General features: G+C 35.0%; 1 protein-coding gene across 8 annotated transcripts in view; it reads right to left on the bottom strand.

Annotated features, from left to right (window-relative positions):
* Positions 1-597: 597 nt before the first annotated feature.
* Positions 598-26478, bottom strand: part of LOC149562832 (uncharacterized) — a 269069-nt gene continuing 243188 nt past the window's right edge. For 4 of the 8 annotated variants that reach the window (XM_089826280.1, XM_089826278.1, XM_089826284.1 and 1 more), the window contains 3 exons: positions 3629-3703; positions 3158-3278; positions 598-987 (listed from right to left, as the gene is read on the bottom strand). In XM_089826280.1, coding sequence (XP_089682406.1) covers positions 866-987; positions 3158-3278; positions 3629-3703 — 318 coding nt within the window. In that variant the 3' untranslated portion in view covers positions 598-865. Of the gene's footprint in view, positions 988-3157; positions 3279-3628; positions 3704-10612; positions 11437-26478 lie in introns of those variants that run through there. The other 4 variants (XM_089826282.1, XM_089826279.1, XM_089826283.1 and 1 more) reach the window with 4 other exon arrangements.

Genomic DNA, 26478 nt, shown 5'->3' with positions numbered 1-26478 from the left:
CAAATAATAACACATTTACCTATTTAACATTTGAACAAATATTTACATCTATTTAACTTTTACTAAAACCATATTATTTGGTTGATCAATTCAAAAAATGCGTAAAGAGCTAACCAAATCCTTACATTACAACGGCTGACAACTGAAATCACCTTTTCCAACGAAGGAACACATCATTTTTCATAAATTGCATTGAGAAACCTCATTTGTTTCAAATATGGTGCAAGGAGGGAACTTAGCAATCAATTTACCACTTTGCTATTCAACTGTTTGACAATTTTTTATACAATGTCACTTCATATCCAGAAAACTGACTATACCAGTGCAAATGAGTCTATCTTAGGAAACATAAAAATTAATCCTTTTATTAGCTGTAGATTTTGCAGTGATACAGATAAATATTAGGAGTTATATCTCTCTTCTGCAGAGACAGAAAAATTGTCTTTTTTCTTCTACATACAATAAACAAGACGAGACTGATTCAAAATGAAAAATGCATTCTAGCTACAGCGTCAATCTCTAACAGATTACTGAAATTTCTTTAGTTTCAGGGAAATGAGTCTATCATAGTAAACATGGGAAATGAGTCTATCATAGTAAACATACAAAACTAACCTATTTATTGGCTTCCAATTCAATAGTTACACAGATAAATATTAGGATTTATAAGTCTCTTGTGTAGAGATACTAGAGACAATTAAATTCTCTATTTTTCATCATACAGTAAACAAGACAAGTCTCTGATTTGAGACAGGTTTCACAAGTGTTTTCTTCCCTTCTCTTATATTGAAGATACACAATTCACGGTGAAAACAATGAAATAAACAAAGCAAAACATTTATGCCATTACAATATAGCCATTGGATCAATGTTCCTGTTCAGATCTCGACCAAGATGTTGCCAGTTCTTGAAATACTTTTCCTCTATGCTCAAAATTTTCAAACTCATCAAAACTAGCACATCCTGGACTCAACAAGATGGCATCTCCTAATCAGCACAAACAAAAGAGTAAGGCATCTGTGAATAATTCTATTTAAGCAGGTTCAGATGACTAACAACAATACTAATATCCATAAATTTCAGATGTGTATGAGTATGGTTCATTTCATATTGCAGTGTTTTAATTTTGCCATGAACAGAATGAAATTTTGCTTCATTGTGTAAGAACATTCAATGTAATTAGATACATAAATAATGAGGATCTTTCATCTATCATAAACTTTGTTTGTACTATTTTGGATAGATACTAAGAGCATGATAGATGAGAGATCCTACATGAACTTTGTTTATGTTTACAAAACTTCTACAAAGGATTTGTACTATTTTGTATATAAATGAAGAGCATGGTAGATAAGAGATCCTACATAAACTTGAGAGCATGTAAAGTTGTTTTAATCGTGTAAGAACATACAATGTAATTAGCAAGAGAGATGAAAGATCATGCATAGCTTGAAATTTAGAACATTCATCCGTTGGAAAGCCTTAAACTAAATCATACTAGGCCACAAACATTGAAGGCCAAAAATCTTATTTGTGAGACACTGCATTTTCCCACAGCAAAGAGTCGAATTTCCTAAATTGCCACTTTCTTGAAATTCAAATAGGAAACAATCTAGCTTGATGCATCCTAGGTAGCTTCAGCCATCACTTCAAAACCCTTTCTAATGTTTGGGATGACTTGACCCATCTCAAATAGTTAGCGTTCTTTTATAATAGAAGCATGTAATAGGATACAGTTTAGGAACATTTTTACAAAATTTTGACAAAGTCTGCCACCCACTACCCCTTAAATTCTGAGCATTAAAATTCAAAAACAAGCTTGATGTAAGAGTCCAAATCTTCACCAATCCAAAATTTGCCAATAATTGCCTAACTAGTTTTAATATCTTAGTCTATTCCATGCCTTAATTTGTTAAAATCCTCTTCCTTAGCGTTTCTTAGCTTGAGACTACAGTACATAAGAATTTTCTATTTCTTGGGCTCCATGTTTATATCTTTTAGTATCATTCTTTCATTTTATCCTTGACACTAGGTTCTATCATGCTAAGGCATCTAATTATACATATTCAAATTGAAAGAAATAATAGCTTCTTATTGAGACTTCTTTTACTAAATCAAAAGTTGAGTTGAAAAATTACTTTAGCATGGGTGATAAGCTAGGCCTGAAGTCTCAACTAGGAGCCACCACTGAGACCTAGGGTTTTTTAATTTTAACGTGAGTTTAGTTTATCTCAACACCATGGAGAATAAAACAATTAGATATTCAATGTTCAAGATATCATACGTGTCCTTTACTGTCTCACTCAATTTTCAATGGTCATTCTCACAGATGTTATAATTTTGAATTTCAGTGCCTTATAATGCTCACTCATCTTTAACAGTTTGATCGTGCATCTAAAGGCTATAAACTACATTTAAAAAAAAAACTATTATATTTAAAATGTACATAATTTGTCACACTTCTACTTTCCTGAAACCTTCAAAAAAAGTCTATCTTCAGAATATGTTTTGTCCTAGAAATTGAGAAACATATATATATATTTTTTGGTAAAATTTTGTTATTGATTACAACACATGGAATCAAAATTTCCTATTTTTTTCAAACTTGAAATTTTTTGCATTTTTTTATTTTCTGTATTTAACGATTTAAAGGATTTACTTCTACTCATAGTCGATCAAATAAGTCTAGAATCAAGCCTATAATCTCCGATATCCATTGACCATTTTCTAAGAAAAGAATGAAAAGGAAGTGCAACTCAAATTCAAGATATATAGCTATCATGCAAGATATATGAAAAGAAAATGTATTCGCCTTTAAAGGAAATTATGGAGACTGCCAGCCAATAATTGCAGTTTCTGTTTTAGTTGCGCCTGAATAAAAACTTTAATTTTAGGAAGTTTCATGATACCTATTAAATGACTCTTGACATGATTGGGTTCAATTAGATGAATAACAAAAATGTGTACTAACTAGATTGTCACAACAACTAGAAAGAAAAAGACAATGATTTCTAATCTACCATAATTAGCATTTTCAAAAGGTCAGAATATTCACTATAACTATAATTTAATTCTTCAACTATAAGAAAAAAGTTCTCGAAATGTCAAAAGTTAAAACACATCCAAGAATCAAGTAGATTGAGGGTAAGAAATGAACCATGTTTTGCAAAACTTTTTGCTGTGTTTACAGCATGCCTCATGCTTGTAACTTCCACACAAGGAATTGAAATTCCAGCGCCAACAAGAGTTTGCTTAATTTTCTTCCCTGAAGCACCAAACTAGCCATGTTTCCTTGTCAGCCTCTAGTTACTTGACAAAATTTCCCCAAACAGACCAGATCACACCAAGGCAAACTTAGACAGTCTTAATCTACAAAAAAAATCTCAAATAGACATTGCATCAAGTCAAGGCATGATTATTGGAAACAATTGTGCTGCTCTTATATCTCGCTTAAGGAAATATAGTATAGCACTATATGTGCTTAAAGTTAGCCTCCTATGAGTGATTTTGTATTGAGAATTGTCATTCATATATACAATAATCAGCAAAAGAAACAAAAAACCCTGTCAATCTAAGGCTGCTAACAAGAAAAATGTTTAACGGAAAAGAGATTTAAAGAATCACTTACAGTGATCACAGCTTTGTGATATTTTAAGCAATCCACTAAGCGTTCAAACCCAATGTTGCCCTCTTTATTAAGCACCTGCAATTGTTAAAATGGAAATTAGATTACTCAAGAGAAGTGGATCATTTTTCTTGATGCTTGTTACATCCCATCTCAACAAAATTAAATAGACAATATGCTTGTTAAAATATGATAGCGTCAGTCAGAATTCAAGGATATAACAACATGACTACTGTATGCACATGTGTGTGCATGTATGTATACCAATTCACCGTGTGAACTGATATACCTGCATACACACACATATGCATAGACATTAAAATTATCTTGCCGGTATCATCCCTGTATTGAGCTGATATTATTATTATCCAGCTAAGTATGAAAATCTGAGCAATCAGATTATATCTATCTCTTGGATCAAGCAGTAAATCCCTGATCAAGATTGATTGAATGACAATCATATGTGATCGAGTTATGATCCTCTATATTCAGATCAGAGGCTTTAATGTTGAAATTGGCTTAGCAAACAATTTGTTTGGTGACTAATCATACCTGATAACCTTTGCGTTAATTGGCTAATTAAGTTTATGCCTTTGTAGTTGAACAGTCACAACTGCCCCTTATATGCCTCTTGATTGCAATATATAAGATGACCGATCACAAGAGATGGATCATCGAAATTCATAAATGATTCTATCTCTTCAGGTTGGGACTTCTAATCAGTGATCGAATTATATATTCAGACCTGGCAAACAATTTTCAGTATTGAATTAATTCATATCCATTCTATATTGATTATCACCTACAGAGATCCATTACATGTGCAAAGATCCTTCATTATTTAACATGGTATCAGAGCTATATTAAGATATCACCTTAAGAGAGTAAGGCTGCCAGCTATGAAATCAATACCACATGCCTCATAAATTTTGTGCTTGAGATGGTGCGAGGTTACAGGTCACCTCATGTTCGCCCTCTTTGATGTCTGCAACAAAAGAGTACTGTAAATCTGTAGGATGTTCTGCACAGATTTCGATAACACTTGCTGAGTAGCATTTGGCCTGGATCCTGCACATCTGCATCCTCCTCTATCTCAATTGGTTTTAGCCTGAAGCAATCACTGTGGTGGATGAATTTGGACAAATTTGCACTAGGTATTTTTCAAAGTAATAAAAGTGGACCACTCAGAGATAATCTTCTTTCCAGATTCCTGGCAATTTACTTTGACGATTTGGCTGATACTAAAGACATTAGATTAATTTCTGAGGGATATGGTTGCCAATTTCATGTTGGAAGCCATGGATATGTCATCTAATTCTATATTACTATGAGATCTAATGATATTTCAGGATTGTTTGAAAAGCGACTTATGCAAAATGTAATACGGTATTTATATCTGTGGTTGGAGATTTATGCTACTGGCACTCACAACAAAGGTTATGATGATCACTATTATTTCCTGTGTGATATGCATATTTTATTTTTCCTTTACACAAACAAGCAGTCTGAAACACCAACCACAATCTAGTGTCGGTTGTCCATAGCATTCAATAGAGGCTTCTTCATCATACTGCAAGAATGTGACATGATTTGGGGCCTGCAATATTTCAAACTTTGTGAACGATTGGTAGAATTATCCATCACCACTGTGATAATTGGAATATATGAGATATGTTGGATGCTCCTTTCACAGGAGAGAATGATATGTTCGTGCTCTATATTCACAGTGCGTGGTTGCATTACTTTCGCTGATTTCTAATGTGTGGAAAACTCATAGTCTATAATCTGAAGCTTTTAATGAGATAATACTCTAATATTCTTAGAGTTTTGAAGGTAATGATAATATTTGTCATATTAAAACATTGCCGAAGAATGAATAAAGACATTGAGTGTCATTATGCAAGATGTTTATTTATCAGCACATCAATAACAAAATCAGATATCTTTTTGTGGAAAGTCTCATCAGAGTTTCTTGTGAATATCTATTGGTATGATATTGAAGATTTCTTTGACATAACAAGCTTGCATAGGATTGGGGGAATTCACTTATAGCTGTGTAAGCAGTTCTCAGCAATTTAAACTGGTTTGTAACTGATCACCCGATAGAGGTATCTATTTGAGACAATGGTAGAAGGACTAATATTTTGGGCTAGTTTATAAATCTGAATGCAGGTGTAAGTAGGCATTTGTTTCTTATTGCTTTGTGGACAAACATCAGAAGAAAGGAGAGGCCCTCTGTCTTGCCCCATTAGGAGGATTGGAAGAACGCCATTAACTGTTTGATTTCCCAAAATGATTTTGCACTTCCTTGTATTGGTCTTGGAATTGTCAAGCTTCCCATCCATGAAGCTTGAAGGATTTGATATTCATTTAAGTGTCAAAGATTTTACATATTTCATAATTTTGATAGTAGAGCAGGTGAGTTGAACCTTACCTATTGAAGCTTGCAATTTAGAAGTGTTGAAATTTAAAAGAATGGATGATATTTTGGACTAAAGGGATCTGCAGAATTTCTGATCAGACCACTGATTTGTTCAATTTCTTCTACTGATACAATATGAGAATGTCATTGGAACTACGCATTTCTCCCCCTCCTTTGAGCTCTATATTATTAATTGTATTGTATAAATATGTATTGCCTAAGACAATATGTGTTCTACGATCACAGCCTGCTATCGGATTGATTATTCAGAAATAAGATGCAGAAGTCACAACTGAATAAGGTCATCATTCTATGATATACAGCTTTGAAATATCTGACATAAGAGTATTATGTCAAGGCAAGATTTATTAATATAATCAAAAGGCTGTAGAGATTTAGGTTGCAGTCTTTCCAGCATTAATACAGGGTATTGATGTTTGAGAATTGACTTAATTTCCAAAGAGAGAGTTGCATATTGATTGCCTTCTTTGAAATCTCAATGATAGACATGATTTATTAAGAGCAACACGGGACCTCAACAGTTTTTGAATAAATAAAATATATATTACCATAACATTGGTTCCTATTGAAGGGAGTTTGGACAAGAATATATATATGTAATTGCAATTATAGAATTACTTGGCATTTCTATAGCATAAATGTGAGATGTTGAAGAATTCTATCTAGGCGGCATAATCCTTCAACTAGCTTTTTCTGCCACCATATACAGCAGAGATGAGTGAAATTTGATTGATGGCCTCTCGTTGGACCTGATAGTGACTGAAAACTTAATAAAATGAAGTGGAAATTTTACATTGCGGGGGGGAATAATAACCAATGTCTCATTCCCATTGTTTAACATATGCTTATATGGAGGCGTCTTCTGATGGACCTTCATTGAAGCAACTTGTATCAAGGATGTTGATGTGCATATAAGAAAAGAAAAATGGTACCTTAGATGTGAGGCTATTATAGAAAATTATCTTCTATGATTGGATATCTTTCTATGACAATAGGGAGCAGCTAGAGGGTCTGATTAAATTGATCTTCGACGATAGATGGATACTTAAATGCTTACATTCATGTGACTAAGTTGATGACTGAAACATTTTTCGAAGAAGAAGAAACTAACATTACATTAGAAGCAACCTTGGATGAGGTCAGGAGGTTGATGAATGTAGCTAGAGCTTTAGAAGGAAGCCAAATTAATATGAATGCCTAATGTAGCCAAATCAGGGAATAAATCCACAGTTAATTATATTCACTCATGTTACTAGGAAATCAAAGAAGTACAATTGTGTATGGAAAGTTTCTCTTGTGAACAATGTGGTATTTATTAAAACTAATAAATGTGCCTAACGATGAGTCCTAAAGTTTCTCTTTGAAATTCTGAATCAATGAAGAGAATTCTTTGGTAAATGGGTGTTGAAAATCATTTATATTGGTGCAAAATGTAACTCTCTTTGCATGGACATGATAAGTGAGTTATAGTTTTGATTCTTAATCATGAAAAGTCTGATCCATGTGTTCATGTCGGTTGATATTTAGTGGTACTAGCATTGATTATACTCTTAATATCCATGTGTCCAATAATGGTACAAGAGCGTCTCCTCTAAGAGCCTTAGCCATATTTGATTATAGATAAAATCATCACTCTCTCATTTATAATCTAGAACTTTTAAGGATCATTCGATATGTTTACAGCTTCACAATATGAATCATCACCCCATCAATCTTCCTTCCGCACTGCTTATTAATTCTCCTTGGTACAGTCCCATATTTGTGTAATCTTAAATAATGCTGGGTCAATTCATTGCTATCGATACTTACCTATATTGCTATAGTTCTTTGTTCTATCCATCTATCTTTTATATTGATTGACAGTGACTATGAGAAGGAATTGCTGCTTGACTAAGTGTTTGTTTTACTGTTTTCTTGATAATTTATCTGATGCCTATATCATTTCCTATTCATTATTTTCTCCATGTAGTATGTGCTAAGGATCCAAATCTTCCTACTGCCATGTATTTACTATTAGATATATTTCTGGATTGAACGTATTGACCAGCTTTTTAATTTTCTATTGCTCCTTCGATCCTCCTTATCCCTAATCGATTCTCTCCTAATCTGCTTGGTATGAATTTCTCTGATTCGTCTATGTTCCTTCCAATTAGGAAGGTCTGTTCTCATTCCTTTATTCTTTCTGAATTTTTTATTCTTATTTTCTCACTGGGAATATTAACGATGTTCTCCTTTGCTAAATTGTCTTCTCCGTAATCTCTATTTCTTAATACTTCCCCCATACTATCCTTCTTACGGCTTCATTCTGAATTGTCTCTTTCCTTCATATATTCACTGCTCCATTCTCTGAATATCTCTGTAATAAAGGCCATCCTAGTTTATCTAATCATTTCCATATATATTTAGTGGAAAAGTGTTGCTAGATAGGTCACATCTCTTTGTTAGGATTTTCATTTATTTATAAATATTTTAATTATTATTATAAATGATAATATTTCGTTATGTATATTATAACACCATATAATTTGTTTACTAATTATTTCATATTAATTGTTTATTAGATTATATGTGTATATAAATAGAGTTAAATTGAATTAATCAAATCAATTATATAAGTATATTTATTTATTTACTTTAATTATATTATAATTTATTTATTTATTTTTATTATTATTTTATTATCATTTATTTCAAAACTCTATTAGAGGAACACAGGGGACATGACAGTCCACCCTTCCTCAAATTGCTCGTCTTCAAGCAATTGGATCCTTTGTGCAACTTTGGTCCTTGATTTAGTAATTATTTTATATTCCATCATTTAATTATTATTAGTTCTTAAATCTTACTTCTGGGGGACATTGCATCCTGCAGTGAAAATGGGTTAGAAACTCAGAGACAATCATTAAATGATGATCATGCCATTGGAGAGTAAGCTCTACAGGCATTCTTGTGGCACATAGAGTTTTTCATTCAGCTAAAATAATAGATGATCCCCTGTTAAATTAATACTAACATTGTGTATGAAAAATCACCTTCATTGTGGCCAAATGGGGCATGTTTAGAGAACATGATACAAAAATAAAGAATAAAAAATAATCATATTCAAAAAGATAATTGCATTTTCATCATTTTAGCCACATATATTGTGTCATCTAATACAATAATATAAAGAATGGATATAGAAATATGGGACTTCTCATTCTAATTAAACTCTATTTTGGTCATAATAATAAATCCTAATTATGAAGAACTTTATGGAGAGCATCAAATAATATTTGAAATAATGGGGGAGATATATGTTTCTCTAAAAATCAGCATGGTGTTTTGTCCAGTACACATAACATTTTCTTTCATTTGATGTCCACTACATAAATTATTACCAATTTATTATATCTTTACAATTGAAAAGAAATAAAAATATTCCTCCTCTAAAATTAGGTCTAATGAACATAAGAAACAATAAAATTCCATCAACACAATTAAGAGTTGTGACAAATTATATGACAGGATCTAGAAACCTGGGAATTAAGAGGAATGGACTTCGCTGAGTTTAAAGATTGGTAGATAGCTGAAAACCATTTTGACCATAACTTTTGAAACATCACTTCAAACTGAATGTGTTTGAAGTAAGATGACAAATATGAACTAGGTCATTCTTAGAATTAGTCTAGAGTCAAATCTAAAGCTGCAGCTTTGACCCTTTTGGTATGGATTTGAATCTTTAGTGTGGATATGACACTATGATTCTCATACGTTAGGTACATGCAATCAAATTCCATCTCATGTTTGCACCCGCAGTTGGAAATCTAGTGGCATTCAAGAACACCATTGGAACTTTCTATGGCAATGTAGAAACCCTAAGAGTTCCTCAATTGCAATCAAGCTTTATAGATTGAATCAACAATTTTGTCAAGTTGGAATAGAACTATTGATGTGGATTTTGTTCCACTACAACATGCAGAATCAAACACTCAATGCTTCGGGATGGAACACCATTCCTTCTTAATCATGGATTTTCACTCAATTCTTTTGATGTGATATGTTGGTTGCCATGAAGGGACTTACATTGATTGTTAAATGGATATCAACTTGACTTTAACTTCTTTTAATCAACAACTACAAGGGGAAGGGTTTAATTAGCTAATCTACTAGTAGAATGCAAGAAACTGTGGATGTCTTTGTGACTCTACTAGACTTATTTTAGCCATCGACATTACTAACCTAGTGAAGTCTCCTAAGGTAAATGTAAGATGTTCAAAGTACCATCATTTCATTAACACCATCCACTGATGCATATCAATATGCAAGAAAAAATCAAAGTTAAGTTCATATAAATGTCATTCGTCCATGCAAGGAAAACTTATAATCAGCAAGAAGCTAGTGGTTCGGTCTAAGCAAGTTCACCAAAGATACATCCAAATCACTTCCATTCAACTAAACACTACTTCTAATTTACATGAAATGAAATCCTATTTTAAATAAGGGAATGAAGAAACCATGCAATACTCCATAGCAACACAAGTAATCACCCATGAAGATCAACATTGAATCAACAATTTCAACAAGTGTCTCCCTTAGCTAATCTAATCTAATCTAATGAGTTACAAATGAGAAGGCCTTAGCCTTTTCTAGTTGTTCAATTACAATGAAGGGCCAAGGTTGATTCAAGATCAAGGACCGAGATTCATCCGTTACAAACCCTAATTAGGGTTGTTACACAATCATCCAATTACATGAAGGCACCACCCTATGGCCCAATAAGAAAATTACAATGCTCTTGAGAGCCGATGAGAAAATTGTACACTTGGCATAATATGATTGAATGTGCTTGAACATGTGTCACTAGAATTTTCTGATTGGTTGACGATAAGTGGGTGCAACTTGAACATCCTTATCTCCTAGACTTGAACAATATCATTTGATGATGGGAAAATATCTCTTGATACTCAACATTATCAAGCCTTCAATTGTGGTAACATATCCCCATATTGCTTCATCTTCTCAAGTTTTCTCCATCCCATGTTCCTCGAAATTTTCTCCTTGCCATGATTTGAACTTGATTGTACTTGAAAACTTTATCTCTTTAGTTTCTTTGAACTTGATCTTCTTGGAGTGATGAAGTCTTCATGCAATTAGATCGTTCAAAGTAAACATCGATTTCCAAAGGAAATTCAGGTTGATGATAATTTTCTTTGATTTTTTTGTTTCTCCTTGTTCTTTGCTTTCTTGAACTCCATCTCGATCTTGCCTTGAACTCACACTCTAATTGATAATCTGATTTTGAACCTCCTCATTTGAAGTCCTTAAGCTTGACCTTGATCTACCCACAACCTTTTCTTCTTCGAGTTTCTCCTTCTCCAACAATTACCTTGCAAAAACAAAAGGGAAATTGCATTAAGCTCACAAAATGATAATAATATATGAAATGATGGAAGGAAATCTTAAAGTTTTCATGAAATGAAATTGCATCTATATTTTCTTTAAATCAACCTTCTATTCTACAGCAAAACAAGGAAGCAAAATGCATTTTGATTATGGATTTTCTTTGGTTCAAGACCAAATTTATTCCTTTTTTGCAAATCCTAAGTTCTGATTTTGAAAAAAGATGGTTTTACTCTTTTGAATTGAAATGAAATTTCTTCAAAATTTGGGATTTAAACAAGTTTGAGACACAATCATATGTTCAGATTCAACTTTGTTTCTGCACTTTATCTCTGATTTTAGAGAAAATCAGTGCTATTCTCACTTCAAACCTCCCCCAAAATCACCCTTGATCATAAAATCTCTGGTAAAGAAGTCGTCACTGCCCCTATAGGAAATTGCTACCACTATAGTGTGTAGATCTGCTCTTGAAGGAAGTTGCTGCCTTGGAAGAGAGGGATATCTTTCTTGAGTTTGATGAAAAATGAATTGCCTCCAACTCTCTCATATAGGTGATTCAAAAAAGATGAAGAGGCATTACATTTGGGCCAACTTGCTTTCTCTTTGGCCAATAAAAATCATCTTAAATTAAACATTTGATGCTTCCATCAAGGCTGACTTGGAGTAAGATGAAAAGGCACATTTTTGTCTCCAAATTATGTGAGGTGTCTCTTTTCCGATCCCCCACCAATCTTTTGTTTAAGATTAAGTTTGGGCCAAGATTAGCGAGTTCTTAGGATTACAAATCCTAACTCGGGAGAGAGGGTGGGGGGGGTGGGGAGGGAATTCCTCCCCTTACTCACAATTAATTTAATATCAGTTTCTTGAATTTTGTCACCATTTTGTTTCCAGCTTTCCCCCTTTCAACAATCGTTGTTTAAAGTTTACTAATTTCAAGTTGTGATCGAGATGTTTTGAGGTCAATCCAATTTGTTCTTGATCATTGCTTGCTTAAGGTTTCATTCTTATTCACCAAAAATTTCATTGCCGCTGCTTCTAGCCTTCGTTTTCTCCTATATTTCAAATGATTGGAAGTCAAGAGTGTGTTTCCACTTCTACTAAACTCATGGCAGAATTCACTTGTGAGTTGGGATTGTGCCTTCATTTCGGGGTGTAATTTTACCCCCTCTTGAGATCAAGAATCCCAAGGGTGGATTCCCTCCCTTCCTTGGGACTACCCCTTTCAACTTGGTATTTCCTTGGGTTAACTCTCTTCCTTCCAGACCCCAATTACCAATTCAGTTTGAGTTTCAAAAGGTAATTTCATATTTTGTCTTACCTAATCTACCCTTTGGGTGATTGAAATTTGATCCCTTTCTTGTCTTATTTCCAGAATTTATGTATTTACCTTCAACTCACAACTGATTTTACACCTTCCTCCTTAGGAATTGATCACCATGCATCATACTAAGCTGAAATCTTGCCTTATAGAGCCTCTATACTTGGGTGGAATTGAGAGGAGAGTTGAAATTTAGAATCCTGAGTAAATGTTGGAATCCAACCCATTCTCAGGATTAACTGTTTTGGTGCAGCCTCATTCAAACTCCCTCATAACTCTCCTTCTCAAGCATACCCTTTTCTTGGTGATTCCTCATCGAAACTAGGTTTGTGATAGCTGTCTTTGTCTCCATTTCAATTGGCTTCATCTTTGATTTGAATGTTGCTGCCCATACTCGTATATCTTCATTGCTATCTTCGTGCATTGTCCAAATTCCATAATATTCACTCCCTCTGACTGACTTGACTACCCAGCAAGCCAAAGTTACCCAAACCCATCTCCAAGGCATGGAGACTTGAAAATTGCCGCTAGCTAAGACCACCTAAGACCACTACTACTACCACAGAAAAAAGAGTGGATCCCCATTTGCAATAGAAAAATGGTGTGAAAACCTCACAACAAGGAAAATCGACAAATGCAAAAAATAATGATGATGTGGTTGAGATTGATTAAGTGTGATGCAATGTGTGTTAGAGTGACTTAGTGCTAGAACTATGTTCCTAACATTGGTTGATGCAAGGCCTAATGTGGATGACAAAACTAATACAGAAGATGGGTGTTGAGTGATTTATATGACAAATTGATTTAGAGAGCTTGTCCAAATGATAAAATTTCTTGCCTCATTAGAATGATCTAATAAGAATGATGTCCTTATAAACATTTCCTAGCCACACAATTTGAAGTTTTGGTGCGAGAGTTAGCAAGTATTGGCTGACGAGGTCTAATTGAAGTTAAGTCAATTATACAATTTAAATGACTCCCTCTTTTCAATATAAGGGTTCATGATCAATTTCACAACATATGATGTAGGACTAACTTCACTTGCAATTTACGATTGGTGAAGAGTTCTTGTAATGTCCCCATTTTTAGCAGGTTCCTGAAGTTGACTAGATCAATTCACCATTGGGACCCTCGTGAGTTGACAGTGAGATTTGAGGGTCTTGGTTGTAGGGTTATAGGCTTTTCAGCAGCCTATGGTGTGTTACTATTTATAGTAAGTCAAACTGTTGGTTCTGATGAGCTTAGTTGAGTTAGAGTTGGGTGATGCTCTCAATTTCTATTTCAGGCTTCTGGTTTGGGCTCCAAGAATCTTGGAGGGAGCGTCTATTTATAGTAAGTCACCCCGTCAGGTTCATTCATCGTCTTTCATCATCAGGATCACTTTGATGTTGTCAGATTTCGATTATGATGCTTCTTCAGTTGTTTTCGCAAGAAGGGCGAATTATTATTATTATTCATCTAAATACGTTGAGGTTGTTATTTTTGTTGGTGTTGTTGGTTGGTCACCTCAGTATCATAGCTCGTTAGAACCGAGACAAAAAGTTTTAAATCGTGGGAACAAGAAATAGTGGCCTTGCGTGTCAAAATATTAGTTTATGGTGGAAAAAAGTCATTTTTGGAGCCTAAAGCAATTAATAAATTATATTAATGGCACTTTATTATATTTTGATGTTGTGTAGAGGAAGCTTCTTAAGTGGAGTTCCTTTGGGAAATTGGTGCCATTTGGAAACTATAAATATAAGGACATTTGATGAGAAAAGCATCCGATTATTTGATTATCTTATTTTGCTTTGTCGTCTTTGTGACGTTTCTGAAGTCTGATTTTTTCTATGCCCTTGCTGTGAAGTATAAGGATTTGGTTTTGAGAAGTTCATTTTAATTCACAACTGAGGTATTGTGAATTAGTTTTCTGAGAATTAGTCTTTATCTTCATTGCTGTATACAACACTGTGGTTGGGAGATACTGTGGTGTTGGCAATTTGGAATTTGGCATATTCTTATACTGTTATTACTGTTGCTGAGAAGCAGTTGGGTGTTGGTTAATTTGGAGTTGGTTGAGCACCCATTTATTTTTGCTGCTAGAGGTTATTTCCTATCTGCACTTTGGGAGCAGCGTTTTACATATTTGCAGTTGCATTCGTTTGTTGGAGAATTCTTTTGTTGCTGCTAGACTTCATTTCAAAGTATTTCAAGGCATGTCTTACCTGTAAGTTCATGGATTCTAACTTCTAATTTTTCTGGGTATTGTTGATTTAGATAATAGGGGATATTTATCAACTAGGTTGTTGATATTTTGTGAAAATACTCAGTATCTAAGTTGATATTAAAATTTGGGATTTTTAGTTGTATATTCCCTATTTAATATCCAAAGTTCAAACATTTGAGTTGAAATAATTATTGTAATATCTTCTATTTTTCTGCTACATTGTTGTATCATAAATTCCAAAAACCTCAAAAACAAAAAAAGAAAAGAAAGAAATCATTTCTTTGGCATAGATTGTTTGAGAGCCAGCAGGGCTCATTACAATGTTATCAAAGCTTGCTTGCAAAGTGTTTGACAAAATGTCAAACAACTAAATTATAAAAGAATTTGGTGTTTGATGAAGTTATAACCGGTTGGGGTTATTATAGTTTTACACATGTACAATCCCATCATTGGCAGTACTACACTCTATGATGCACTACTCCAATACTTGTTCACATCATACAACACTTTCTTTTTGTTCCAACATACAATGAACGAAAACCTTGCAAATTTTTCAATGCACAACCTCTTCTTTCACTAACAATAGATTCCTTGGACATTAATTGATTCAAACGCTAGCTTTTGGTATGGTAAAATGTTTTCCATTGGCATTAAACATCATTTCAAATGTCTGGTGCAAAAGAACAAATTTACCATTGGCCAGTTACTAACATTATTGGGTCATTATCAAAATTGCTTTCTTGTGAGCATAAAGCATTTAAAGTTCATTATATATTCTCAAAACTATATTTTCTGCAAGTATGTTTTCTAGTCATTGAATTTGATAGTAGCAAGGGGAAGAGCAAATGACACCATTAAATGCCCTACATTGTGTTTGGGAAGTCTAGTAAAGGGAAATACAAAAAAACCTCTGCAAACACAATATCCTAGTAAGTTAAACTAGTAAAGAATGTAGGATATGAAGGAAAAATGAACCTAAGATAGATCTACAACATGCGTAGGTGGACAAGGTTGTGCTATTCCTATTTTTCAACTCTAGGGAATTTGAACCATACTTAAGATCCATGGTCGCTAACTATAACTAGAAAGTGCACGAATTCGTAACTGACTACAAGGGATGTGAGGTGACAATCTCCTTTTGGCTAGGAGATTTTACAAGGGTATTTGGTATACCTTCCCCAAGAGTGTCAATATGTGAGCCAACTAGTCAATTTACCCCCCATAGTAAGGAGGCATCCATTTGGATAATTTGCAGGATAGACTTAAAAAGAATGGGACAACATATGGAGTGCAAACAACCAAAAGTTGAGGAAAAGTTTCTTAGCAACTACTAATTGTGATGCATTCTAAACCTAGTGAAATGCAAGCTGATTGCGCCATTCATGTGTCAAATGTAGCCATATGGATGACAGATTTTGTAATTGGGTGGACTATTGGCAAAGTGTATAACCGGGGACACTTATTGCCACAAATTGCCACAAAGCATGCAAGAGCTTTTATCATAGAGACATAAGGCATTGCACATGATGCAACACGCCATTGCATTATATTTAGACACCCTTCACCAACATGTTGTCAATAAGTGGGAGAAATTACAACCAATATTTTAGATTGACCTGTTGTGTTTGACACATTCTACCATACCAAAATGGACATGCATGCAATAAGAGATAAGACAACACAATTGCCAAGAAATAAACGGAAACAAAATGAGGTTTCTAGTAATGGTGGAGAAAGAACAAAAGAATATAAGCCATTAAAACTATCATCATCTATGTCAGCCATGACACCCACAAAGGAGGTATCATAGGCTACCAAATCTCAATCTTTGCCTAAGGATGAGATCGATAAGGAAACAACATTTCCATTATGTAATGATCCGTTCCTACAGCTACTCTCAATTAACTCTTTCTCCAAAAAAATGTCACGTACGAACTTCTAGATGGTAGTACAAATAGGGTGAAATTGGTGAACGGATGCTAGGCGCTAACGTACGGGCAAAGGGGAGGCCATACGGTACAGGCCGTACGATATAGTGTGGGGTAACAAGTGCATTGTATGGTGATGGAAGAGAGAGGCACAGTGAGAAGCTATGATAGTATAGTGACCAAGGAGGCTATACGGTAGATGAAGGGAGATAGGGAAGGTTGTATTGTGGGTGTAGACAACGAAATAGGAAGGCTGTATGGTGGAATGGAGGAGGGTCGTATAGTGATAGATATGGAAGCCGTACGGTGGAAGTAATGGAGGTCATACGGGATGGAGTACGGAGCTTGGAGAGAACGGAAGTGCAGACAACAAAATGTACAGAATGTGCAAGAGAAACACAGAACATCCTATAAAATGCCTTATTCATTCAATACAAAGCGAACTTAATCAAATTAAACATAATGACTTCTCCAATTCGCAATATGATGGTGCTCTGATTTGCCAAATTCGAGCGAAGTAATATAGGCGACAAAATAGAGTGAGGGTTGAATCCCACTAAAATTGGAATAACCAAGTAGGGAAGATCTTTCACTTCCAAAATGGTGAACAACAAAGAATCCCAATTGGAATTTGCAGTACAAAGAAATAATCCAAATTGCATACCTATGACTACCTACAAGTCACGCTTAAATACTTGTCAGAGAAACCTTTCCGAGGGTGTACAAAGATAGCCGACAACCACACTTACCTACAGAAACAAAACTAAAATGGGTACGAGATATTTTAAATCAATCGGCTCATTAACAAAGATTTGATTAATAAACTATTTTATGATGGGGATATTACACATTAGCATAAAAAACAATGACAATTGTCTCATTGCCATATGTCACATCAACAAGTGTCACACAACTAAAAGTAGTGCCTATCAAACTACTAACACAACCAACTACATTGTTATCTATTCAGGTTAGATTGCCTAAGGATAGCACATTACCTAGTTATACTACTTTTGTGGAAGACTAGATTGACCAATGGTTGGACCAACCCAAGGTCTAAGTAGAGGCTCCAACCTTCCTTTCATCTACAAGGCCCTTGGTCAAGGTTATTCACCAGTGGGAGTCAATCATGGTTGTTGAGTGTGACCCATAGGAGATTGTGCCACAACCATCATCAACAACTCCATCATCAACTCCTGCACAATTAGCATCTGCAGCTCCTAAGTAGCCACCATCAACAACTCCTGCACGACAAACATTCATAGCGGAGGAGTTGTCCATGATCAATTCATCAAAGGAGTAAAGTGCTAATGGGTCTAAAGGCATCTTCATTTGGATTGGAGAACTGGGTGAGGACTATCTAATCAGTACATGAAAAGGCATCTATGAGGTCTTTGATCCATGGTTGCCATGATGCAAAAGTCAAGGGATATCTTCTAGAAACTAGACAATGGAAAATCTTCCTTAGTAGTCAGTAAAGTTCATTGCATATTGGTCAAATGGAGTGCAAAGGAGAATTTGCAAGGTGCTTCACTACTTGGATACGGCTTAGAGTTGAGCTTCTAGAGTTAATGGTGCCTCGACACCCTACTGGGCCAATGCTTGGAGGTAAACATGGTTGAGTACTCAATTTTTTATTTGTTATGGTGACTTGTTTAGGGGCCTCTTCCTTTCGTCAAAGTGCAAAATTATTTCCACCAAGGCAACTACACAACACCAAGATGAGGCTCCTCGCATGGGACAAACCATAGATGCAAAACTCATTGATAAGTCAAAAACTTGAGTTTTTCTTTAAACTCGTAGGGATATTTAAAAACTCACAAAGTTTCTTTCAATAATCATGAATTCTTTAGAAACATTGGCAAGTTTGAGCCAAAAACTTGGCAATGGTTGTATAAGACACCCAACAAACTCAAATAATATGTTTTGTTTGGCTTTGGTTGCCCAGCGACAACAACCTCTTAAGTGAATTTGCATGCAAAAATATTAAAAATGTTATAATTTCAAGGGAATTCAAATACATCAATTTTGGGAGAGAAATGCTTCAACAATGAAGAATCCAAAGGTCGCGCAAGAGGAAAAATGTGCTTGGAAAAAGAAGCATATCTAGGGTGTTGCTCCAGGACCTCGCAAAGGCCACTACCCTTTGACCCCACTAGGGGTTGCTAACTCCAAAACCCAACTTTCAAATTGGAAATGAAAGAAGACTCATGGGAAAATCATGTCGAATCAAGTTGATGTTTTTATACTCACTTTACTAACTTCCAGTGATGAGGAGTTTTCCTTCAAGGATGATTTAGGGCTTTCCTTCACTACATTTTGACATTTCTTCATGTTTTGATATCATGCTACACATTGTAATTGTTGTCTTACATTTTGTCAGCACAAAATGCAGGCAATAGTACGAAAATTTTTCAACTTAGTTTTGCATTTCTCCGAGATAGTTCACTATTTAGTTGGCCAACATTGATCAACCAATCAATCCCAATTTGCATACTGTATTCTTTTACTGAAGGCTTTCATTGAGTCCTTGTTTTTTCAGTTTGTCTTCCTATGCTTGATTTTTGAAGCCTTCAAAGTCCTTATTTACATTCTCGAGTGTTTGTTTATTTTGCTTTAAGCTTTTTGTTTCGATCAATCTCTTACTTCAGTTTTCCCTTCAATTTGGTATATCTTAGAGCTTAATCAGACTTAGTAGTCAAAAGATATGACCATTTAAGTGCCTAAAAAGTGGACTCTCCAGGTGCAATCACATATTTAAAATATGGATGTTATATTTTAATCTTGAGTTGCACTTTTTGAAAAATATAACATAAATTCACTTTATGCCCTATGCCATAGAATAGTAGGGCCCGCTCAACAAGAGATAGAGGGCCACCTGGTAGCATGGGCCCCCCCTACCTATATAGCTAGAACTTGCCCTGAAGATTTCTTGTGAATAAAAAATACAAAGCTGAAAAACTGCCAGATAAGCCTAGTCGAGGACATTCGATGACAATGATATTGAGGTTATGTTTTTAAGTTACTTTATCACTTTAGTAACTATAGTACACTTTATGTTATATTTTCATGTTGAGTTGCTTTTTAATTTTTAAGTGAATTTATCACTATATATAGTTCTAATTTAATGTTAAGATTTACTTCATGTTTTATTTTAAAACACTTAAGTAAAATATTAGTTTTTGAATAATACTTACACACGATATATAAACTATTTAATGTAAGTATTATATTTGACCCATTTAAGTAATATTTGCTCAACAATCAATTAGACATGTGTTAAATAGATCACTTAAGTTGATCAACTCAATAACATGTCTTTTTTCAAATATGCTTCATGAAATTGCATCTATAGAGTGTGATTTTGCACTTGGATGGAAAGATTGACTAAGGCAAATGACAAAAGCAAATCTTTTTAAATATGTAATGGGCTTCCAAGAGTCTGATTTATATGAAAACTCCCTTCTTCATGAAAAAACGTCATATGTAATTAAACCAATAGAGTGTGATTTTGCACTACAAGCATATGAAGTGACCCTCTAAGACCCTGATTTTGCACTAAGAAGCCAAAGACGCCCAAGGCATGACACCTATTGCACATTTTAAATATGTAATATGGCTGGGAGAGTGCAATTTGCACCCAACACATGCATTTCCATCCAAACATTTTATGTAATGACCCTCATAGAGTGCGATTTGCAATTCCAACTTGCATACATTTTTACTTCAAACATGTAATTGCATGTCTAGGGTCCTATTTATCTCTCCAAGCAAAAATGTTTGCATTTCAAGGGCAATATAAAACATGCAATGACACTTATACAAGACTTGTTCATTTCAAATTCTCTTTCCTCCTTTTTCGGCTCATTGAGCTCCAAGTAAGTAGAAGATTTCAACTTTGCTTATGTTTCTTACTTATTTTGCTACATTATTGCATTATTTGGCTCATATTTGTCCATTTGTTCAAAGGCAACCCATATTGTTGTAGGAGTTGATGAAATCCAATTCCGCAGTCGCAAAGATCACCTACATGCAAATAGCTTGTTGAAGAGAAATCGAAGGAGCAAGAGCTTGAAGCAAACAATGCAAGAGAAAATATTTCACAATAGGAAAATGAAATTGCTATGTGAATGGATGAATTTACAATGAGAGAGAGACCGCTTATAAAGGCCTCAAGGAAGCTTGTAGAACAAGCTGGAAGGAGGTAGAAGATAAGGTTGACAACCAAGCATCCACAAAAAAGTGGAACATTCTAGAAGGGAACAAACTCCCGTGTTGTCAACAACTCATCACTACATGCATTAAATACTAAATATTAAATAAATGCATTAACCTAAGTAAGCTTAAGTAAATAGAATAAATAATTAATAATTAATTAATTATTTACTCTAACAATTGTTTGCAATTTTTCTTTAAGTGTGAAATCTTGTAATTTGCAAATGTTAAAACTCTACCACACTTGAAAAATGAGATTGCATGTAAAGGGATATCTTGAAGTTTGTCATGTCTTAGTCAATAGCAATGTAATATCCCTTGCAATTTTGATTATAATTTTCTGATTTCTTAACTTGTGAATTTCATCAAACACTTTGCACACAAAGAATACATTGCTGATCTAAATTCTGTTTTTTTGTCTAAATGCCAAACTTGAATTGATACGCTTGCAAAACTCCAAACAACCAATAATAAAGATGCAACTATTTTTACATTTTTTTGAAATATATAAGCATTGACTACAAATGAGAAAATATGCATCTACAGCAATAAGACATTAAGGCAATGCCTTCTATGATGTTCAATGATATCCTAATCCCTTATAACAAATTCTGATGTAAAACTCTGCTATAAATCATATTACAACACCTCACAATTGGTTTCTAAATTCTTACACATGCCCTAAGACATGTAATGCAAAATGAAATGGATAAGAACTTGTAAACCACTCAAGAAATCTGGATTTTACTATAGTAGTGGCAACATTGTAGTAATATTTGACTTATTCCTTCAATCGTACACCACAATCTGGCCCTAGGCCACAAATTTGGCACAATGAAAAGACTGATTTCTCTTCTCCAATAGCTGCAACCCTTCAGAAGATCTTTCACCAATATGCTCGAATAGACACCTGTATGATGTCCTCCCAATACCAAATTCACTAGGTATTTCACCAGCTCAAATGGAGACACACAAAAGAACTCCGTTCTGTAGTGGCAAATGCTGAAACCCTTGCTCAGAGCTCAAAGAAATCAAATAAGCAAATAATGGATGCCTAATAATGAAGCTCTTGCCTCTATTTATTCTTTTCCTTCACCCTTCTAGAAGGAAATAAAATATTATTTAATTGCACTCTCTAGAAGTGTCCCCCTTTCCAATAAAATAATTAGTTGTGCTTCTAGAAAAATAAATAAATTAAATATAAAGTCACCTTTAGATTTATTTATTAATTGACTTGAATTGAATTTATTTCTCCACTTAGCCTTCGGAGAATGAAAAGCTAAGGACTCTTTTGAGGGCCTAAAAGATGGGGGAGATTACAGTCTATCCTCCCTAAAATTGCTTGTCCTCAAGCAACTTCAACTTCGGGTGCTGCAAAATCTCCTCATTCTCCCATGTCGCATCGTCTACTGGCAAGTCCTTCCATTTCACCAAATACTCCCTTATAGTACGCCGTCTCAAGTTCCTTTCCCTGAAATCAATGATAGCTTCTAGCACCAATACCAATTTTCCCTCATCATCCAAGGGTGGAAGCACTATAGAAGGAAACATATGGGGTCCTAATGCTTTTTTCAGATGTGAAACATGAAAAACATTATGAACTTTGTTTTCTACCGACAAATCCAACTCATAAGCCACTTCTCCAACTCTCTTGATCACCTTGAAAGACCCATAATAATGTGGCTTAAGTTTCTCATCACCACTCTTTTTGAGAGTGGACTGGTGATAAGGTTGCAAAGTCAAATATACCATATCACCTACCTCAAAAGTCCACTCAGTTCTCTTCTGATCAGCATATCGCTTTTGTTGATTCTATGACTTAGTGATATTCTCCTTAAGAGCCTTTACAATGTCCTGACTCTCTTGTAATAAATCTCCAACACTAGGCCCTCTACTATCTAATTGTAATGTCCCTTGTCAATAACATAGAATATAATTACTAAGTTTGATATTTTGATGTCACTACACGTCAATCGGTAATGTTATACTTTGATACTCCGTACTTGAATTATTTCTGTTATGTCCTACTGAGAGGAATTTTTGTCAACGGTTTGCTGGTAATATAAATGCTCTTGTTTTCTAACTTATTTATGGTTTGTTGATGTACTTAGATTGTTGTGGTTTTCTCAGTATAGGAAATTAACACTCATCTTTTTTATCATATATAAATAATGCTGCTATCCTTGATTTTTATGTAACTTCAATTTGTGCTTTAATTGTTCTAGGCATATACGATGTTATTGATATCTTCTCTCCAAATATATATGTCTTGTGAATCCTAGGAATGTCAGGACAAGTATAACTTGCAAATATTATAACTATATATATCCTTTCCATATTCTGTTGTCTATAACCTATTATGTGGTTGATTCTATATATCTTCTCTCTCCATGAAATAATATAATTTGTATACAATATTTATTATATTCATAGCTGTGTATCCCCTTATCAATTATTCTTCATTTTCAAATTGCCTTACATCTTCCTCCAATTGATTCTTCTCTTTAATGCCTCAGATGTATTTCTTATTATGTGTCTGTCTAAATCTTGTTACTCTATAGCTTACTGTTCTTGCATTCTACCATGGATTAATGTCTTCCTCTTGAACTACTGAGAAGATCTGATTCTATTTGTCTTCCCTCAATACTAATCTACAGAATAACTCCTATTCTCCTCAAATGCAAAAATGCATAACATGATCAATGCAGCTCTGATAAAGATGCTGACAATACTGTGGGTGTGATTGCCTTTATCCCAAAATGTTGGCTTCAGCTGGAACTACGGATTGCAGTGAATTTCTCCTTCCATTTTTTTTGGTTCACAATTGATATCCTTCTACCTTGTCAATCATTTCTCATGTTTTTCATTATTGAGAGGGGTCTGAGGAGTCCGTACAGAATAAAATAATATAAGTAAGAATATCCGATGGTTAACATAAATGTCGCGAATGAAATAAATCCCGCAAGTTGGCTCGCAAAATCACGTCCAAATACTGACACTCGGCATATACTGGTTAACTCGACACATGAAGAAACACTCGGCATGCACTGAGTAACTCGGCACATGAAGAAACACTCGGCATACACTGGGTAACTCGACACATGAAGAAACACTCAGCATACACTGAGTAACTCGGCACATGAAGAATCACTCGGCATACACTGGGTAACTCGACACATGAAGGAATGCTACAGTAACTCGGCACATGAAGGAATTGCTACAGTAACTTGACACATGAAGAAAACAGGGTTACTAGGCACATGAAGGCAACAGGGTTACTAGGCACATGAAGAAAAAAGGATTGCTAGGCACATGAAGGAATTGCTAGGCACATGAATAACTGCTAGGCACATGAAGGACTGCTAGGCACATAAAGGAACTACTAGGTGAACAAAATGAGCAGGACAACAAGGCAACCCAGGATGCTCCTACATCACATTTCCTTATTATAAATGTTGAAGCTCCTCTCAACCCCCCTGAGCTTCCTACTCTCATAAGCAATAGGATGCTTGTCCTACATAAGAACCACTCCAACACCTTCAGTAGATGCATCTCAATGCAGCTCAAAAGGTTTTCTAAAATCTTGTAATACTAGCACTAGACCAGAAGTCATCAACTCCTTGAATTTATAAAAACACTCTTGTGCCTCAAGAGTCCATAAGAAAGCCTCCTTTCTCATCAAGTTCATCAAGGGTGCTGCATGCCTGGAATATCCACTAACAAACCTCCTGTAGAACCCACACAACACAAAGAATCCTCTCAATTGTGTCAGGTTCACTAGAGTAGGCCACTCAATAATAACACGAATCTTTTTAGGATCCATGCATGCTCCCTGAGCACTAATAATGTGACCAAGATATGATAACTTTGATAATTCCAAATCACATTTGGACTCCTTTGCATACAAGGACTCCCTTCTCAGAATGCTCAACACAGTGTCTAAGTGTCGCACATGCTCATCCCATGTCCTACTATACAATAGGATGTCATCAAAGAAAACTAACACAAATTTCCTCAACTGAGACTAAAAGACCATGTTCATTGTGGACTGAAAAGTAGCTGGAGCATTAGTTAGCCCAAATGGCATAACAAAAAACTCAAAATGGCCACAATGACACCTGAATGTCATCTTCTCTACATCCCACTCTCTGACTCGGATCTGATGATATCCTGATCTCAAATTAATTATGGAGAAAAAACATGTTCCATGTAGCTCATTCAATAACTCATGAATCTGTGGGATGAGGTACCTATTTTTGATAGTCTTCTTGTTCAGGACCCTGTAATCTATGCACATCCTAAGAGTTCCATCCTTTCAAGACCTTGTAATCTATGCACATTTGAAGAGTTCCATCCTTCTTCTTCACCAAAACCACAAAAGAAGCGAAAGACGACTTACTTAGTCTAATGTGCCCCATAGCAAGTAGTTCCTTGATGGTCTTCTCGATCTCATGCTTCAATCTCTTTGGATGCCTATAGGGTGTGATCATGATGGGTTTAGCACCCTCCTATATCTCCCTCCTATATCTTAATAATATGCTCAATACCTCTATCTGAAAGTCTAACTAGTGGTATTTCACTGAAAACCTTGTAGTGTTTGATTCTTAGTTCCTATACGTCTGGGTGATATTCTGATTTTTGCTGCCCTTGTGATGGCATTAAAGTGCAACGGGCCGCCCATTCAACCTGGTCATGTCTCAACAAGCTCTACATGTGCTTGCAAGACATCATCCTAAACCCACTATCACGAATGGCCTTAAGTATATGGGTATTCCCATCTAACTGAAACTTCATCTCCATATCTCTCAAATTTAGAGTGAACTCCCCAATATCATATAACCAAGTCATACCCAAAACCAAATCTATATCACCCATGTTAATAACATAAAAATCTGCTTTGAAATCAAAGTTGTTGATATTTAGGGGCAGACTTGTAATCTTCCTATCACATATGAGGATGTAGCCATCGGCTACTCTCACTCTCAGGCCCTCAAACTGCTTTGTCTGTATCCCATGCCTTTCAATCAATCTGGAATCAATAAAATTGTGAGTAGCACCTGTATCAAGCAAAGTGATAACTCGCTGACCAGCCAATACAACTCTCATCCTGAATGATCCCTCTTCTTGTACACTAGTGAGGTGGGCCTCCTTAAGTCTACCCTCAGTCTTCTCATCCTTATAGCCATTTTGTTCAACTTTTCATCATGCGTGCCTTCCTTTTCTTCAATTGATTCCTCATTTTCAGAATCAAAATCCTTATAATAAGCCCACATAACCCTGTTGGCTTTCCCCTTTTTCCTTAAAGGATAGTCATAGTGTCCTTTGCAATAAAAAAAGAGGTTTTTCTTCCTTAAATCATTC

The sequence above is a fragment of the Cupressus sempervirens genome, chromosome 4 (genome assembly GCF_028749045.1).
Source record: "Cupressus sempervirens isolate cs-2001-9-10 chromosome 4, ASM2874904v1, whole genome shotgun sequence".
Classification (NCBI taxonomy): domain Eukaryota; kingdom Viridiplantae; phylum Streptophyta; class Pinopsida; order Cupressales; family Cupressaceae; genus Cupressus; species Cupressus sempervirens.
Note: the sequence above shows the minus strand (reverse complement) of the source record. Positions and strands in the feature narration are given on the sequence as shown.